General features: G+C 37.9%; 1 protein-coding gene across 1 annotated transcript in view; it reads right to left on the bottom strand.

Annotated features, from left to right (window-relative positions):
- The window catches only part of HCRTR2 (hypocretin receptor 2), a 123787-nt gene extending 121274 nt beyond the window's left edge, over positions 1-2513 (bottom strand). The window contains exon 1 of the mRNA XM_049894593.1: positions 2012-2513. Coding sequence (XP_049750550.1) covers positions 2012-2234 — 223 coding nt within the window. The 5' untranslated portion in view covers positions 2235-2513. The remainder of the gene's footprint in view (positions 1-2011) is intronic.
- Between the last annotated feature and the right edge of the window lie 17988 nt (positions 2514-20501).

The raw sequence follows: 20501 nt of genomic DNA, 5'->3' as shown, positions 1-20501 counted from the left end.
GATGGAGAGAATGGCAGTGCCATTAAGCCCTCACAGTAATTTATTGACAGTGGACATATATGCAGGGGACATCAGGAAGCACATTAAATAGGTGTGCAGGCAACCGAGACCAGAAAATTCCCTCTAGCTCTAGAGTGGGATGGCAACAGAGAAAGAGAGTTCTGGATGTGAGGTTGAAATAAATGGGTTTGAATCTGAATCATGTCCCTTAATAAGTCATTTTCTCTAAGTCTTGTGTCTTCTGTAAAATGTGGGTTATTGTGATTTTTAAGTCAGAGAGTATATGTAAAAGGGTCTGGGACACAGTAGGTACAAAATAGATGTTCAGTTTGGATTATTTACATATTAACTTTTTGCATAATGCGGTAAAGTGTTGCTATGTGAGTGACCGTGTGTCTTAATAGTTGTAACCCTAAAGATGGATGGCAAGAAGAAGGGAAGCAAGGAAAAGGGTGTTATCATTTAAAGCCTTGTAACCTCAGGGCCTAAGGATATGTATTTCCACCTTCATTCACTTTGCCTGCATCCCAAAAAGATTCTCTCCCTGATGTTTACCTTTAAAAAATCAATAAAAGGAAAATATTTAGCATGAAAATAATATAGAAAGAGACAAGTAAAGTTCCCAGAGACTTCTTACCGCTCTCAACAAGTAATATGCCACTAACTCTCTCAAGAATTCCTCTCAGTCACACACAATCAGCGGCTCTGCCTGCTGAATCTGTGAGAGACTACTTTGGATGCTCCTACCAGACCTGCTCACTCGGGGAGGGACGGCAAAATCAGGCTACTGCTGAAAGCCTGATAGGTTCCTTATCATCCTCCATTGCAGCTACAAATCCTTTGCTTTTGACTTCAAAGCCCCCCAGCCTATCACACTTCACTCACCTTCCCCCTTTTTATAACTGAAAATCAAGAGCATCTTCCCTTAGCCTCCCTCCTTCCCCTTCATTTTCAACAGAGACTTCTCCACACTGCCCTCTGCATCCTGAACACCTCCTACTCTCCATTCAGGTACACGCTCCTTCCATTCACAATTTATTTTAAGTCTTCCCTCCCTTCCAAAGCTCCTTTTCCTTAAGCGGATTCCCCTCCTGCTATAATAACCACCATCACCACAGCCATCATATCGCCAAAGCATCCTACCCCCAACCCCCAGAAATTGTGAGGGGATTGAGAGGGAGCTAGGGAATCTAGGTATGTATACAAATCTAGATAGGGACAATTACAGAGTTCAGGATTAAGCCTGGTCTCATCTTAGGGAAGGAAAAGCAGTTAATACAAATATTTCCTGAGCCTGGTACCTAGTATGCTCTGAAAAAAATATTGAATAAAGTGTGAATGAATAAATGAATGATTGAAGGGATGAATGATTGCGATCTCTTTGCTACTTTTCTCAGATGCCCCTCCTTCTTGCTGCTGGCATGTTGTTCCTGTTTAATTCACCTTCAGAGCCTAAATTCACATCCCTGTTTGCCCCTGTCTGCACCCTGTGCCCTTTCATTACCACTTCTTGACGGTAGCCTAAACCTCCTTGCCAAAGGGCACTCTACCTAGATCACAAATCCTTTGTGACTTCAACAGCCAAAGAGAGCTTGCTTTAAAAAAAAAAAAAAAAAAATTCCGGGCTTGGCTTCGCATTCTACATGTTTTACCTCTCCACAACCCCCCTGAAACACCTAGCCATGTTACAAAAAAGTGACTAATGCCTCCACACTCAACAAAATCCACCTGGACACTCCTGTTGTTGCCCCTCTCCTGGCGCTTGTGACCTAGGTGCACGCAAAAGAAACGGGGCTTCCCTCTTATTCCTGCAGGAAAAGGAATAACAATTCCAGAGCTCTATCCTGGTTCCTTAAATCAGAAAACTTTTTTTTTTTAGTAGAAAACCCCACCGTGAGAGCAGCGACCTCTTTGTTTACATCCCAGGGGGAGGGAGGGGGCTTCAGCCTTTGCAGTCTGTGGCGGAGGGGAGGTGACAACCATTTGGAGGGCTGCCCAGGACGAGACTCACCCAGGACGTTCCCAATGAGAGCCACGACGAACACGATGATGTACCCTGCGATCAGGACCCACTCATATTCTTTCGGGTGTAGGTATTCCCTCCACAGGTACCGCAGGAATTCCTCGTCGTCATAGTCAGTGGGATTTAAAAAAGGCTCTTGAGTTTCATTCAGCTCCGACGCAGCTGACCAGTTGCGACAAGGGGGGGATTCCTCCAATTTGGTGCCGGACATCACGGGCTCGGGTCCGGTTCTGCTCAGTGCTGCAAGCTCCTCTTCCCCTGCCCCATGAGCACTGGTGATTTGCGGTGGGAAAGGCTGCGAGGCGAGGCGAGAAGGAGCTCCAGAGCAGAAAATGACGTGAAAAGTTATTGAGCCAATGCCTCCGGAGTCTTCTGCCCGGCAACTTCTGCGGCGGCTTTGCTGTCTTTGCAGGCGATTTTGCACCGGGAAGAGAGGTGGCTGAGGGACTAGGGACCGTGCACTGGAGGCTGCAGCAATGACACCGGGAGGAGAAAGCTACCTCTGGCTCGGCTCAAGCCCAATGACTCCTCATTCCGGCACTGAGTACGCAGCAGCCCACAGCCTCCTCCCCCGTTGAGGGAGAACTGAAGCTGAGGGAAAAGGGAGAAAAAAAAAAAGGGGGAGAGAGAAGAAGAAAGTAAAGAAAAATTATTTCAACCTGTTTCTCTGTCGGTTCAATCACCCCGTTTTCTACTTCTTTCCCCTATTTCTGTCATGCAGTTTCTGTAAACCATACACAGACATGTGGAGTCTGTAGACATGACCAGCATGTCAACACATCGTTAATATAGGATTTGTTGGTGCATTTGTCATTGTAATGCAAATACGAAAGTAATGTTTTCCTCAAGCAGAACAGATGCAAAAGTCATTTCAGTTGGCTTTGCTAACTTAGCACTTGCTGAATCTTTAAGGCACCCTCACCCCTCTGAACTGGGGACTGAGACCACTTTTGAATTAAAGGGTGTATTTAATTGGAATTTGCATTTGCGACAGTAAGTGGCATATGCAATACAAGAGCAAATCCTTGAAGGACATTGAGGGTCATAAGGAGTCCTGCTGGCGTGATGGTTAAGTGCTCAGCTGCTAACTGAAAGGTCTGCCCTCGGGTTGCTATAAGTCGGAATCGACTTGATGACACACAACAATGGTCATAAATAAGATCATAGATAATCTTGTCAAGCAAAAGAAAGCACCCACATTCCAAACAACATTAAACAGGTTCTCAGTAGGAAGTAGGGGTTTAAGCAGAAGTTCTCTCTCTGATGAATACCATACCCCACTGATCTTTTCTTATCATTCGCTTAGGTATGTCACAACCCATGGCACGGCCACCCTTTCATGAATTGGTTCTGTCTCTACAAATAAATATTTTGGGAATTTTCAAAGTATAAATTCATGATTCTTTCCATCTTAATAACCATGGCAGGAATATTGGAAAATATTACAATTCTGAACTTGGGAAGGGCCTTGGAGTCATCTAGCCTGAACTTTGGTTTAATAGTAGAAGTCTCCTGATAACATTTCTGGCATGTCCTGATCCAGCTTGGATGTGACCAACATAGTTCATTGCCCGAACCATCATGGGACTACCCTAATGGTTAGAAAATTGTTCCTTAAGGTTAAACCGAAGTCTCAAACCAAGGTTTGCCTTTCTGAGTCCTCTACCTCCAATTCCTAGTTTGTATCTTGGCACTACACAGGAAAAATCTTCCTTGTAACAATACTTCTCATATTTAAAATAAGCATCACGGTCCTCTCTTTTTCTTGCCTCCATGTTCCCTTTTTTCCAATTTTATCTGTTGTTTTTCATATGACATTACTTCGACAACTTATACGCACTTACTCTTCCTTTATCCAAAAACCAAACTCATTGCCAACAAGTTGATTCCAACTCATAGTGACGCTATAGGACAGAGTAGAACTTCCCCATGGGGTTTTCAAGGAGCAGCTGGTGGATTCAAACTGCCAACCTTTTGGTTAGCAGCTGGATGCTTAACCACTGTGCAACCAGGGCTCCAAATCTTCCTTTAGACAGTTGTAAACAGCTTGCATAATACGCCACTAGAAGGAAATACAATAATTTGGTTTGTCTTGCCAGTACAAAGTGCAACACTATTTATTCTTTGAATGCAATCAATGTTTGCATCTAATTATTTTTAAAAATAGTCACAACACACTGGTGGTTCATATTGAGCTTTCAGTCAACTGAACCTTGTCCCCATCCCCAGTCATAATGCTTCACACTTGCTTTGATCTTTACAGTTTACAAAATATTTCCATGTGCTTTATTTTAAAACCCCTGGGGGTTGACTATTACTAGTCCCATTTTATAGATGAGAAAACTGTGCCAGGAGAAATAAAGTGATTTAGCAAAGGCCAAGTAACTGTTGTGGTATGCCTTTGAGTTGATCCTGATTATAAAGATACCATGTGTCGCAGAGTAGAACTGCCCCATAGGGTTTTCTTGACTGTAATCTTTCTCCCACAGAGCTGCTGGGTGGGTTCAAACCACCAACCTTTTGGTTAGCAGCCAAGCGCTTAGTCATTGTGTCACCTGAGTACCTTGGTCAAATGATTAACCACCCAGTTCTTCTGATCCCAGCCCAGTGTTTCTAGTATTCTACAGATGTTGTATTTTACAAGAAATACTATTGTTGCATGTTCCCAATCTACACTATTAAATTTCTCCTTTTTAAGACAAGGGCATAACTGAGCATTTCATTTTTTCAACAATGATTTACTGAGTGCTCCTATTCACTCTCGGGACGTAAATTAAACAGGTTGCTGTTTTCATAGATTTTACATTTTAATGAGGATATGGAGGATACAAATCAACAAATAAATACATAAGAAAATCATCTGGAAGGTAGAAGTGCTAGAATGAAAACCAAACAGGGTGAAGTGATGGTAAGTGGAGAGTTCCAAAGGCCACATTGAATTGGGTGTTCAGAAAAGGCTCCTGGGAAGAAGTGACATATAAGCAGGAGCATTGAGTGATATATGCATGTATTAATTTTGTTCGTTTGAGGTTTAAATTGATCTTCCTAAATGCTCCTTTTGAAGCCAGAATGGGCAAGACTTCGTCTCATGTACTTTGGACATGTTACCAGGAGGGACCAATCTCTGGAGAAGGACATCATGCTTGGTAAAGTAAAGGGTCAGCGAAAAAGAGGAAGACCCTCAATGAGATGGATTGATACAGTGGCTGCAACAATGGGCTCAAATATACACACTATTGTGAGGATGGTATTGTTGTTAGGTGCTGTCCTGGCAGTTCTGAACCATAGCAACCCTACATACAACAGGACAAAACACTGCCCCTCCCCAAAAAACCAGTGCCATAGAGTCAATTCCAACTCATAGTGACCCTATAGGACAGAGTAGAACTGCCCCATAGAGTTTCCAAGGAGTGCAAGGTGGATTCGAACTGCCGACCCTTTGGTTCACAGCTGTAGCACTTAACCACTATGCCACCAAGGTAGTAACACTGCTCAGCCCTGCACTATTCTCACAATTGTTGTTATACTTGAGCCCATTGTTGCAGCTACAGTATCAGTCCATCTTGTTTAGGGTCTTCTATCATGCATGATGTCCTTCTCCAGGGCCTGATCCCTTCTGAGAACATGTCCAAAGTGTGGAAGATATAGTCTTGCCATTCTTACTTCTAAGGCACATTCTGGCTGGACTTCTTCCAAGACAGATTTGTTCATTCTTTCGGCAGTCTATGGTAGATTCAACATTCTTTGCCAACACCATAATTTAAAGGTATCAATTCTTCTTCAGTCTTCCTTACTCATTGTCCAGGTTTTGCATGTATATGAGGTGATTGAAAACACCATGGCTTGGGTCAGCACACATTAGTCTTCAAGGTGACATTTCTGCTTTTTAACACTTTACAGAGGTCTTTTGCAGCATATTTACCCAATGCAATGCATCTTTTGATTTCTTGACAGCTGCTTCCATGGATGTGATTGTGGATCCAAGTAAAATGAAATCCTTGACAACTTCAATCTTTTCTCCGTTTATCATGATGTTGCTTATTGATCCAGTGGTGAGGATTTTTGCTTTCTTTATATTGAGGTGTAATCCATACTGAAGGCTGTGGTCTTTGATTTTCATCAGTAAGTGCTTCAAGTCTTCTTCACTTTCAGCAAGCAAGGATGGTGTAGGACTGGGCAATGTTTCATTCCGTCAGAATGAGTGGGAACAGGCTCAAGGTCACTTAACAACAGCAACAACAATAATAAATGCTAATTCTACCATTCAATGTATTAGCCATTTTCCCAGATCTCTTGTCATCAGTAAATTTGACAAGCAGGACTTCTGTGGCTTCATTCAATTTTTTTATACAAATCTGCTTTTTCTTAGCAGTATATGCTTTCCTCTGATTTATTAATATTCATATTTTCCACCTCCATAAACTCTCCTTTTCAACATAGGAGAGATTGTTGCAACTTTAGTTCAAATATATATTCATTAACTTCTGCAAATTCCTTGTCATTGACAAGCCGTAAATATGAATCCAGTCTGCTATTTTCTAAGTAAGTAGTAGATATTAGCTTTCATTTTGTGGCACTTAACTTGGCTATACTTCAATACGTTCTTTTTAATGTCTCTATTTATAATTAATCACTGCTTTTTACTAAAGGTATTATAAATAGAAAAAAAGTGAAGTTTTTTATTTTTTTTCTGTTTATAATTAATCACTGCTTTTTACTAAAGGTATAAATAAGGAGAAAATGAGAATATTTTCAATATTTTATTTTAATATCTGCTTTATACTATGACAAGCCTGGATTTATCTTGATCCTACGAGTATTCCATTTCTTTCTATCCATGATTTATCAGGGCTTTATTTTAAATACATGGTACTCTACTGGCATACAAAAACTCCACTCAAATCTTTGAATCATTACTTGTTTTCTCTCTTGCAACCACATTAGAGATGAAAAATATTGCAGCAACTTATTTTTGATGTAATCTCCTTTCTTAGATCTTTTGATACCTTTTAGGATTTTGAAAAGAAATTTTAGTTCTTGCCTATTATTACTCTCTTAAATTCCAAATCTTTGGGTTGGACGAAGGGAAAAGGAGTCAATCCAGTATCACAAGACAGAAAAGAAAGACCAAATTTGCCTAGTGACAACTTTTTAAGGTTGTTTTAATATGAAATGAATTGCTATTTCTAAAATATTTTGAACAGCCCTGGTAGACAGAAAGTTATTTGAAAATATTCACTAATTAATATTTAATAATATATGTTCTCCTGCTATGAATAATTTTTGCTGTACAGATCGATGATGCTTTCTAAATATTTATACATATTTTTAAAAGAAACATAACTCACAATACTCTGAGCACTTCTTTTTAACTACCCAGATTATTTTTTTCTGTCACTTTTATTTTTGCTCTCCTGATAATCTGAATATGTTTTAAAAATATGGAGGGGGGAATAAATCTCAAAACCAGATTTTTTTCTTTTTCTCTGAGATGTTGTAATAAGTTGTTCAGAGATCTCAGACTAGCTGTTCCAGATTTTATTTTCTTCTGTTCCTGATGAGAGACCATCCTTTTGCAGACCTACACTAACCTTCTGAATCCATTTCAATAAATATGTACTGAGCATCTTCTATGTGCCCAGGAATTTAGTTGGGAGCTAGGAGCATAAAGATCAATCATACATAGTCCAGCCTCAATGATCTCACAGTCCTCTGATGAATTAGAAGTGTTATGCTTACAGAATAACTGTGGGTTTCTAAAGTAGAGGGATGTACAAAGTGTCATGAGAGCATAAAAGAACACCTAATTCAGCCTGAAGAAAACCAGAATGCTTGGCTCCCCCAGAGAGAAGGTCACTATTGAGTTGATCCCTGAAAGAGAAGAAGGAGATGGCCAAGTGGTTAGAGGAGGCATTCCAGGCAGAAGGAACAGCACATCATGAAGACTCGGGAGCAGGAGAAAATGTGGAGCATATGGACCAAAGAAGTTCAGGCCTTTAGAACAATCTTTGCAGTAATGCAGAGAATGGATGAGGGAAGGTTGAGACTGAGAAGAGGACTAGGTAGGAAACTCATTTAATGATTCTGTTATCAGAGGAAGGTTGTGGATGTGGAGATGGATTGGAGTAGGGTATTATTTTTAAAAAATTAAGAGATTGAATAAACATCATATAGAATGTAGGCATCTTGTTTTATTCCAGGTGTCGTTGTGGCTAAGCGCTCGACTGCTAACTGAAAGGTCTGTGGTTTGAACCCAACAGCTGCTCAGCTGGAGAAAGATGCGACAGTCTGCTTCTGTAAATATTACAGCCTTGGAAGCCCTATGGGGGCAGTTCTACCTGTCTTATAGGGTTGCTATGAGTCAGAATATACTCCATGGTAATGGGTTTGATTTTGGGTTTTTGTTTTATTCCTTGTAGACCAACTACATGGAAATGTTATATCTGAAGTTTTTTTCTGTTTCTCTTATATTTAGAAGAAAAAAAATTGAAGACAGGGAACAGAGAGGTGTCCCACTGTTGACTTTCTGGTATTTGAAACTAAGCTGTTTTTCTCCTTTCTTTTCTATCAGAATGAAAAGAAAATCAAGTCTGAGCACTCTCAGTAATGACTATAATAAGCTTATATATTCCCAAAACAAATGCATTAGCTTTGGATGAAGTTATCTGACTTCTCTTGGATTCAAACACATTTCCTTACAATATGGCCTTCTTTAACTCCTACTGGAGAAGTCCCTGAATCACAGGGGGTCTAGACATTAATTTTTCAGAGAAAAAGGAAGAGGGGGCCTTGTGATGATACACTTTACTGTTAGGAACTAACTCTTCAGTGGGCTACTGAGAATAAAAGGACTTCATACCCTAAATACCCTAAAATCCTCAGCCCCAAACAAAGAAAGCAATTTGTCTCAAATTACCACCACAAAGCATTTCTGTTTCTCTGTCCCTTTTCCCTCCCATCCTTCTTTCTACCCCTCTCCCTCTTTTAATTACGTATCATCTCTGACAGAGTTCTCTCTTGCATCCTATGCTTCTTTATCAAGTCCGAAATTTTCCTTCATGATTCTTTTATTCAAAAACTATGTATGGAGCTCCAGCTTTGTTCCTATCCTATGTTGGGTATAAACAGGCACTGGTCCTTCCTTATTCAGTTTTTGTCTTATGAGAAGTACAGAGGAGAAAGCCAGTAATTGTAATTCAGCAAGGCAAGTGTCTTTAGGTGTACATATAAGAGGTTTGAAAGAGCAGATGCAAGAGATACTTACTCCACCAAAGTGAGATGAAGAAGGCTATGTGGAGGAGATAATATGTGTGCTGAGAACTGAAGAATGAAGAGTGCTGACCAGATTGTGGAGAGGTGGGAAAGGCAGTTGGTATTAGATGGAAGTAAGTGGCCTGTTTGTGAGACAACACTAAGAACAGTCATCACTCACTGAGTGCTTACAGGAGCCAGGCTCCACACCAAGCACAATTGTTTTAACTCAATCGATCCTCAGGACAATTCTGGGAGGTAGGTATTAGGCATTATTCTTCCAATTTTACAGATGAAGAAATTGAGACATGGAGAGGTTAATTAACTTGCCTAAGTTCATACAGCTAGAAAGTGGCAGAGCTCTTGAGCAGAGTTGTCACAATTCAGTTCCAGAAATTTGCCTTTTGCCATTACCCTCTTCTGTTTCCATAGCAAAAAACCAAAAAGATTTCAGTATGACAAGCTAAGAAAAAAGTTGCTGTTGAAATGATTCCAACTCATGGTGACCCCATGTGTCCAGTAGAACTATGTTCCATAGACTTTTCAATGGTTAATTTTTTGGAAGGATATGTCCAAGCCTTTCTTCCAAGATGTCTGTCAGTGGGCTCGAACCTCCAACCTTTCAGTTAACAGTCAAACACATTAACTATTTGCACCACCCAGGGATTGCTATAACCAACTATCTAGTTAGAAGTAATAATATTGTACAATTTTTATCCTTAAAAGACAAATTCATAAAATTTATATAAATTTCATGTATTTTTACAATTCCAACTATATTTTAAATAGCTTTGAAGAGCAGTATTGTGGGGGAAATTGCTATACTCTTCAAGATGACATCCCCCGCAAAGCAAATCACCAAATCACTCTGTCTATTTTCTCCCAGGTATAAGTGTTTATTCTTCTCCATACTTTACACATATGATCATAAATGGTGTCTGATTCATCTTTGTAATCCCCGGAATGAACACAGCACTTTCCATGTAGTTATTGACCGATCACTACTTGTTGACCAGTCCTAAATAGAATTGAAGGGGAGGGGGGTATCTTTTTCAAAACGTGAATATTTTGTTAAAATTTGCACATAGATGCCATCTTGGTTTATGTATAACCATGACAACTCATGGATATGTAAGTAAATTATTGCCTATTACTACATCTTTAGGTGGGAAAGGACTTACTGATCTTGATGATTTTTTTTTTTTTTTGCCATTCTATTAATCTACTTCCTCTTTTCATAATCTAAAAGTTCTTTTTACTCTTTCAGTGACAAGTGGTGAAAACAAAAAAAAAATAATAGAGGGTAAAATGAGATAATGGGTTTTGATGCAATCCTGGAGTACAGACTGTAATCTGATAGGGGTAGGTCCTGCCTGGCATGAGAGTCAATTAAGAGATACCAGGCCTTTGGGAAAGAGAAAGTAGACTTTATTGCAAGCCAGTCAAGCAAGGAGTTCAGAGACTAAGTCTCAAGGCAAGCTCCCCAAGGTTGGAGATTCTAGGGCAGTTATAAGGCTCAGGATAGTTAGGGAAAATAACGCTTGATAGAGAATTTATTCATGAAGTTCCTGGGAATAGATGGGCAATTTCAGGAACTAATTAACATGTTTGGGGATGCAGTGGGGGGCGCAATATGGCGGCTGGGAGCGTGTGTTTTTTTGGGTGGTATGACACATGAAGTTTATCTAAGAAAACTTTTGCAGCTTATTGCTCAGGTCCAAAGGGAGGGGCGGTGGTTGGTGAGCAGTGAAGCTGCCTTGAGCAGAGAAGCAGTAAGACAACCTTGGGCTATTACGGAGAAATGTCTTATCAGGAACTCACAGGCCTGGGTGTGATGGGATGGGATGGGAATGTAACCCTGTTGGTTACATTCCAGGAGGAGGAACAGTTTAACCCTGTCCATTACAAGATGGCATCTTTTGAGGAACTTGTCCACACAGGTTGGAGCCCTGGTGGCGTAGTGGTTAAGAGATATGGCTGCTAACCAAAAGGTCAGTAGTTCAAATCCATCAGCTGCTCCTTGGAAACATTATGGGGCAGTTCTACTCTGTCCTATAGGGTCGCTATGAGTCAGAATCAACTCAATGGCAATGGGTTATGGGTTGTCCATACAGGCACACTTCTCTGAGAATTGCCCATTACCCTCCACCACTCTGAACGGTGGTCTTTGATACAAAAAAAAAAAAAAAATTTTTTTTTTTTTTTTTTTTAGTGAAAACTCAATACAAGGAGATCGGGTGGGGCAACGGTTAAGCACTCAGCTGCTAACTGGAAGTTTGGCAGTTTGAACCCACCCAGTGTCTCCATAGGAGAAAAGACCCAGTGATCTGCTCCCATAAAGGTTACAGCCCAGGAAATCCTATGGGGTTTCTACTCTGTCACATTAGGTTGCTACGAGTTGAAAATTGACTTGATGGGACCTAACAACAACAAGCTCAAAGCCCACCTCTCCAAATGCCATTTTCAGATTGTCCATTGCTTGTGTATAGAAGCATAACTTTTTTTTTAAATATCAATCTTACATCCTTCAACTTGCCTGAACTTGTTTATTAACTCTAAAAGTTTGTGTGAGTGTTTTGTGTGTGGCATCTGTGTGTGGATTCTTCAGGGTTTTCTTTGCATAAGATCATGTCATCTACACATACATATAATTTTATGTATTATTCTTCTAATCTGGATGCCTAATTTTCCTGGCTGAGCATTCCTATACAATGTTGAATGGAAGTGGAAAAAGCAGATAGATCTCATTGTCTTGTTCCTGATCTTAAGAGGGGAACATTCAGTTTTTCACTGTGAGTGTAATGTTGGTGTTTTTGTGGGCTGCAAAGTTGATTCTGACTCATAGCCACCCTATATAGCAGATTAGAACTGTCCCATAGAACTTTCTAGGCTGTAAATCTTTATGGAAGCAGGTCACCAGGTCTTTTCTCCTGTGGAGCTGCTGGTGGATTTGAAATGAACCCTTTTGGTCACCATTGTGCCACCTGGATGGGTTTTTCCCAGATACTCTTTTTAAAGGAAGTTTCCCTTCTATTCCTAACTTGTTGAATGTTTTTATCACAGAAGTGTGTTGGGTTTTGTCAAATACTTCTTCTGCATCTGTTGAGGTAATTATGTGGGTCTTTTTCTTTTTTTTCTCCTTTTTTCTGTTAATATTTTGTGTTACATCCGTTAATTTTTGTATGTTGAATAAATCTTGCATTCCTGGGATGAGTACAATTCGGTCAAGGTGTATCCTGCTAGCTTTGCTTTGCTAGCCTTTTGTTGAGGATTTTTGCATCTATATGGCTAAGGGATATTCTTCTGTAGTTTTCTTTTGATGGCTTTGGCCTTGTAGAGGGAATCTGATTTTAATTTCTGTTTTACTGCCCATTAGCTTTTTGAAGCTAAGTAGTCATTTCATAGTTTAGAGCTTTTATTTCTCAGCTCTGGATTAATAGTAACTCCATACATATTGTTGCTAGGATTAAACAAGATGATTATGTGTGATTTGTACACTGTTAAGCACAGTATTTATATCAGATTATAGGAAGAATCTGTGTAGACTGAAGGAGTAATAGCAGTAAGTGGAAGGGTGCAATTAGAAACAGCTGCCCCCCAAGTAGCATTATTATATTTAATTTGTCTTGGTCTCTATTAAAGCACTATAAAATAAATCACAGTCATTCCAGTTGTGTTACAATAATAAAAGCAATAAAAATAATAATATAATGATAATAATATGAAAACTGTATCTATTGAGTTGCTATGAGTTGAAATCGGCTTGATGGCAACGGGTTTTTATATCTATTGAGTGCATACTGTCCCAAGCACTTGACCTATATTAACTTAATTCATCTTCACCACAACTTCGTGATGGGGATGCTGTTATTTCCCCTCACAGTTGCTGTGTGAGGATGGTATCTGAAGTTTGGGTAACTTGTCCAAGGTCACACAACTTAAAAGGGACAGGAAACCAGTGATTCTGTGACATGGTAATAGTCACGAAATTAGTCATTTATCACTCTCATCCAGAAATTGCTCTCATGGTTAGGTAGATAAGATGAATCAAATTTTTCTCAACTATTCTTCAAAAACCATATATGTTTTGTATACTAAAAAGGGTTTGAATTAATATAAAAAACATGAATCAACCAATTTTTTTCTATGGCCTTGAAAACAAATTCCTTCAGAAATTTTTTTCTATAATGACTAAATGAATTAACATTATGCATGTTAAAAATGTCTAACCACCAAGCTACACATCTTTCCAAGGAATAACTCTCAGGCCTTGGCAATACAGTCAAGTATTTCCAAAATTAAACACTGCATATTTATATAAAATATTTAATATAGATGGCTGAATAGCATTCTCTAAAGATAAAAACAAAACCAGCATTTGATTTTTTAAACGTCTAGTAATGATATAATTTGGGGTTTATTTAGACACTCTTAGATGTCTTCTGTGCTAAAAAGTAAAACATTATTTAAATACAAATTTGGCTATTAAAAGAAGTCCAAAATTCTAAGATATCTCTGTTCATTAACTGGGTTTGATGTATGGTATTTTCTGTGAAAATTAGGGACCAGGCTTTGAAATTTAATAGACGCAAATTCAAAACAAATAAAAGGAAACTCATAACGTGGCAGTAAAACCACGGATTTGTTTAATCAATTTAAAAATATGGCATTAAAGGTATATGATCAATGTGGTGCTAAGAGAATGTGGATGGGTTGGTAATCACTTCTGGGGGATGTGTTCTGAATACTGAGGCTAACCTGCAGGAGACATCATGATAAATAATGTCCCTTGGTGCCACTATCAAAAACACAGTGTTTAATTGGGTTACAAACACTATTTTTTATTTCTTATAAAAGATATTACTTAGAAGCAAGCTTAGTGGTATACAGCATTGAAGTGACTTACCCTTATCAAACATTCTAAATGATTTCCAATCAGAAGTTCTCAAAGCCAAGTACGTTTGTCATTTTTAAAATAATGTACTCCAAACAATATCTAGAGACAGGTATCCTAGTTTTATAGAGATAAGTAAAAACAGAGAAAGAAATTCAGGAGGGATCACACTTTTAAACCACTTAAATCCATTTTCATCATTCAGAGAAAAATTTGAATTGTTTAAATGATTGAGACATTGATACCATGATATCAAGTTATGGACAATGGCTGGTACACTTCATGGAACACCTGTGTATAAAGGGTTCATGTTTAATTTCTAATTTATTGTGTGTTTATGGATAGCATATTTGGCTTTCTCAAGATGTTTTGATATGTCCTCATTTGACTTCTATTCATGCTTGATGAGAAGAAGAGAACAGAAAGCACAGCTAGAATTAATCATAATAGCAATTTCCTCACCTCACTTTCTACCCACAGTTGTGTTCACTTGTACTTGTTGGTAAGATTCTGAGAAATAGTGGCCATATCTGCACTATCTCGGAGAAAAGCTGACTGTGTAATATTACAGCCTGTTAGATGCTCACATTGGCCTAAATATTAAGTGAATTAATGACCTCATTTGAAACACAGAAACAATTATGGACAAACAGATTTTGGACTCTTAGCATTAAAGTAGTTTGTTTTTTTCCCCCAAAACTAGATTCTGTATTTAGTTTAGAGGAAATAGAGCAGAACTTTAGAAGAATTACAAACATAAAAATTACAAGTATCAGGAAAATGCTGTATCTCTGAGATACTTCCAAATGTTAAGACTCTATGGGGCTGGTCTATGTAACAGGGAAGTTTCCTTTTTTATAAGGTCTTTTGGTTATATTCACCCTGGAGAAATCAACTAGATAACTGTCCTAAGGTTATAAGTACCCACACAAATATTTTTGAACGATAAATATTAACTTTCTGTACTTCATGACAATATCTAGTTTCCCAACTAAAGCATAAAACTAGAAAACTAAACAAATATGTTTGTACTTCAAATTCTGTGAGTATAAAATGACATCACAATGCATTTATCCCTCTAAAGCAGGATGGTGAGACTTCATCTCCTATACTTTGGACATATTATCAGAAAAGACCAGTCCTTGGAGAAGGACATCATGCTTAGCTAGGTAGAGGGTTAATGAAAAAGAGGAAGACCCCTGACAAGATGAATTGACACCTTGGCTGCAAAAATGGGCTCAAGCATAACAATGACTGTGAGAATGGCGCAGGAGTGGCAGTGTTTTGTTCTCTTGTACATAGGGTCACTATAGGTCATAAATGACTTGATAATACCTAACGACAACAACAGATTGCTTAAACATTTAATGAAATGCAATGGACTCTATATCCCTATTAAAATGTTCATAAAAACATACACACACACACACACCCAAAATTTTGCATGTAAATTCCAAACTCATGGGTTTATAAATTATCTGAGGCCCATTTATGGATTCCCAAGTTTAAAACCCCAGCCCCGCAGAGTCTTAACATTTGGAAGTATCTCAGAGATACAGCATTTTCCTGCCCTAAATTAAGGAGCACCCATAACCAGAAACTGTGTTGGAAGAAGGGATTGGCTTCTCAGCCCATCGCAGAGTTAGGCCTCTCTGGCAACCACATGGCAGGTTACTCTAGGCACTCAAGGGAGGTCAATGGGAGATAGGCAAGGCTGTCACTGCCAGCCAGTCATTTGGTATAAGGGCAAAGAATATTTATATTCTACAACCTTAGTTGAGTAATGTAAAATAACTTACTCTGAAGACAAATGCTGTAGAAATCAAAGACATTATTATTTTCCATCATTTTTGGTTTTTCATTTCATTTGATAGTTCAAAGACACAAGCTTAAGAGCAGTTTTATGGCTTACTACAACAAATCCTCTAGTATTATTTTGGCCAGTATTTAGTTGTAAAAGATATTGATGCATTTCCCCTAAAGAATGAGTGAATATACACATATATACACACACAGGAACACAAACATATGTATGTGTGAACATATTATATATACAAAATTCTCACAAAATAGTAGCTAATTTCTTCATGAGTGCTTTGATATTTAAAATTAATTTTGTCCTTTGCTGCCATTTTTAATCAGTCTTATAATTTTAGTGAATTTTTGTTACTTTAAATAAAAGTATTATAAGCCTTGGTTTACTTCTCTGTTAGAAATATCTAATGATTTATTTCCAGTGAAAAAGGACTGATCTCTAACAATGACCGCTAATAATCACATTCTCACCAATTCTATACAGTCATAAATTCTACTTCCCACCATGATTTTACCCACAGCTAATCTGTTTACATCTAAACCAAGTACACAGTCATGCGAGCTACCATCGGTTCTTTTCCTATCAAAAATGACTATGTATCATCTTTAAGTACTAATTTCAAAGAGACACACGGGGCTAAATGGAAGTGGTGTCAAAACCACCTTACAGAGTATCAAAATGAGTTTTTAGAGGCACCTTAATATAGCAGCATGTCGCACTGATTCTGAAAGACTACTGGGCTTCAAATCCAACACGTGCCTCTTAGCAGTCAGTCACATAGCCGAAGTAAATAACTACTCTGTGTCCAATTTTAATTTCTGTAAATTTGGGGTAATAACAGTACCTATGTCGTAAGGTTTTTGTGACTTTTATATGTAAAGCACCTAAGACATATATCTGACCTATAGTAACTGATACCTTAAAATCTGCAAAACCTGGAACCTGTATAAGGTGGAAACCTGTCAGAAAAGGAAAGCTCAAATATTTTCCACAAATAGTGATACAAAAGTGGTAAGACAGCAAGCTATCAAAGGTCGGAAATTTGGGAAAGCCAGAAGTACAAGGCAATCCCATGTAGCTCTGGCTCTCATAAATTTCACTGTATATGTGTTAGTTAATAACTATGGGTGTATGCACATGTGTGTAAATGTATCATATTTTTACTAAGCCCTGGCTTTATTCATCAAATTAGCATATAGTCCCCCAATCTTTTAAAAGTATCCCTTGTGTGTTCATTCAAGAGATAACTGTTTTCATCATTTATCTTGTAGGATTTTGGTGAAATATTATGGATTAACTCCTATCTGTAAATTTATGCAAAAACTGACTCATAAATAGACTACAAATACACCAATAAATGAAAGCCAATATAAGGAATTAATCTATATTTTGTGAGAAAATAAGTAGAAGTTTTAAATATACACTAAACCAGTGGTTCCAAACATTTGTTGACCTTTAGAAACACCTGGGGAAATTTAAAAAATCCCAGTGCCCAGGTTATACCTCATACCAATTAAATCAGGATGTCTGGCAGTAAGATCCAGGCCTCAGTAGCTCTTAAATATTCCCAGGTTATTCCACTCTGCAGAAAAGTCTGGGAACCACTACCCTAAATCCTCTCTATGCAAAGCGTAGTTCTCAGACCAGTAGTGTTGGCTTCACCTGGGAGTTTGTCAGACATGCAGAAACATGGGCCCCATCCCAGACCTACTAAATCACAGTCTACATTATTAACAAGACCCCCAGGCAATTCATAGATGCATGCTAAAGTATGAAAAACACTCATTGAAATTTGAAAGAGAAACACCATTTTCAGACAGAATTGTGTATTAAAAATACTTTGGGCAAATACCTTGTCATCAAAATTGTCTGGAACAGTAGTCTTATGGAGAAAAGAAAAAAATTTCATTTCTTTTACTAACCTTTGCCCTAACCTAATATTCTGATTCTATTAGTCAGATGCCAGGTACTTTATCTGCTAGATTAATTATTCTAACTTCTTTCCAATAAAGCATCTTTATTAGCCCAAGACTGAATTAGCATTTTTGACCTTGAAATATCACTGTTTTGTTATAGATCTGTATGTAAAAATTAATGTCTGTAGGTCTTTTTCAGTACAGTAATAAGAATTTTATAATGATGTAGCATTTTTTGGTGTTATATGAATAAATTATTCTCTTTGTATTAATTAATGCCAATGTCCTTTTTTTTTTCCCTCCAGGTTTTATGGCATTTAAACTGGATATTTTTATATTGTGAATTCCTGCTTTCTGGGGTAAATACTGAGTACATGTCAATTCCATACAAATCTTATAATTAATCTCTACTGTCAAACAATTTATTAGTTAGGCAACATTTTCTGCATACCTACTATGAATCAAACCATTTTACAGGGCAAGTTATTAAAAAGCCTGTACAAATTATTCCATATACTGTTCATCTTGAAATTGAGGGTGGGAAATCAATAAATTAAAAATGAATAAAATTCAGCATGCCAACTATCATGGTTATTGTTTTTGTCAGTTGCTGTAACATCTTTTCTGACTCTTGGCAACCCCATGTATGCAGAGTAGAACTGCTCTATAGTGTTTTCAAGGCTGTTAACTTTCAGAAACAGATTGTTACATCTGTCTCCCAAGATGTCTCTGGGTGTGTTCAAACTGCCAACCTTTTGGCTAGTAGTAGAGCATTTAACTAATTATACCACACAGACTCCTATTTATAAGGCACCTATCAAACAGAGAAGAGGGATATTTTCCCATACTAATGGTTATCCTTCTGCAGAGGGGTAACATTTTACATGATGAGTAAAAGATATGGGGCTATTCTGGTTTAAGTAAATGGGGAGAAAGAGCTCAGAGAAATTGAATAGAAGTAAAAAAAGATAGAAAGAAATGAGGAAGGGAAGGGAAAGAAGTTTGGTCTGACTATAGTACAGTGTGAGAGGAGATGGGGTTAAGGAGGTGGGTATGGAGATTGGGCAGGATTGTTACGAAACCTTATATGTCACATCAGAAAACCAGGATACTTCCCATGGACATATGGCATTATCAAAGGTTGTAAGCTAAATAACAAATTAGCTCAAAAAATAGTGACTATCACCCGTAAGTACTGTGCTTTCTTAAACAATCACCTATATGAAACCAAATGATCAACAATTACTTTAAAGACGAGAATGTAGGGGGGTAAGGAAACTAGATTAATGGAAACAGAACAACCAGAACAGAAATAACAACGATGTTCACACATTGTGAAGAACGTAACAAATGTCCCTGACCAACTTGTATAGAAAATGTTGAATGGGAACCTAAACTACTGTGTAAACCTTCATGAAAAAACAATAAAATATTATTAAAAAACCAAACAAACAAAACAAAATAAAAGGTAGTAAGAGGTAAGCAACATCCAGAAAAGCATTTTTTGACAGGAATCATTGGTTTTAAAGTGGGAAATGAAACAAGGTGAAGACCAAAATGAAAGAAGGCCAATTAAGGTCTTTTATATCAGTCTCCATATCAGAATATAAGGACATGAAGTACATAATAATACAAGGAATGGAAGGGAGAGACACATTTAAATAGCATTTGTGGAGCAAAATCTACTGGGTTTAGTGACTGGTGGAACGTGAAGGGGAGTTATAGAGAGATAAACAACAGGTATACTGGTGGCTTTTCCTTAGAGTAATATGCTAATGGTGGAGCTGATAACTAAAATAGAGAAAAATAGGAAGAAAAGGTGACTTGGATGAGGAGGATATTGGCAAATTTAATTCTGACATATTATACCTGTGGAAGATTTTAGCATAGCTGTTAAGTAGTCTAGTATATACAGTAATTCAGCACTTAAAAGAAAAATGTGGCCTAGACAAGAGAATTTAGAAGTCATTATAATTGTGCTCATGAGGAACCTGTATATAGAACAAGAGGCAGTCAAACAGAACAAGGGGATTATTTGTGATTTAAAGTCAAGAAAGGTGTGCATCAGGGCTTTATCCTTTCACTATACTTATTCAACCTGTATGTTGAACAAATAATCTGAGAAGTTGCACTATACGAAGAAGAACGCAGCATCAGGATTGGATGAAAACTCATCAACAACATGCATCATGCAGATGATACAACCTTGCTTGCTGAATTATCTGGAAATTGATGTAGAAGAACCTGAGTCTAAGACCCTATAGACCACCAGTATTCAAAGGATACATGGAAGAAGATGATTGTACAGTCAACAATAAGAAAGAGCTGTGATAAGTGGGAAGGGACAGGAAAGAGTGGTATCACGAACCACTCACCAATTTTATAAGCGAACTTGAAGCACTTACTGATGAAGATCAAAGACCATATATGGCCTTCAGTATGGATTACACCTCAACATAAAGAAAACAAAAATCCTTACAACTAGACCAATAAGCAATATCATGATAAACAGAAAAAATACTGACGTTGTCAAGGATTTCACTTTACTTTGACCCACGATCAACGTCCATAGAAGCAGCAGTCAAGAAATCAAACAACAAA

Source organism: Elephas maximus, chromosome 1, assembly GCF_024166365.1.
Source record: "Elephas maximus indicus isolate mEleMax1 chromosome 1, mEleMax1 primary haplotype, whole genome shotgun sequence".
Taxonomy (NCBI): Eukaryota; Metazoa; Chordata; class Mammalia; order Proboscidea; family Elephantidae; genus Elephas; species Elephas maximus.
The sequence above is the reverse complement of the archived record's forward strand: the minus strand, read 5'-3'. Positions and strand labels throughout refer to the sequence as shown.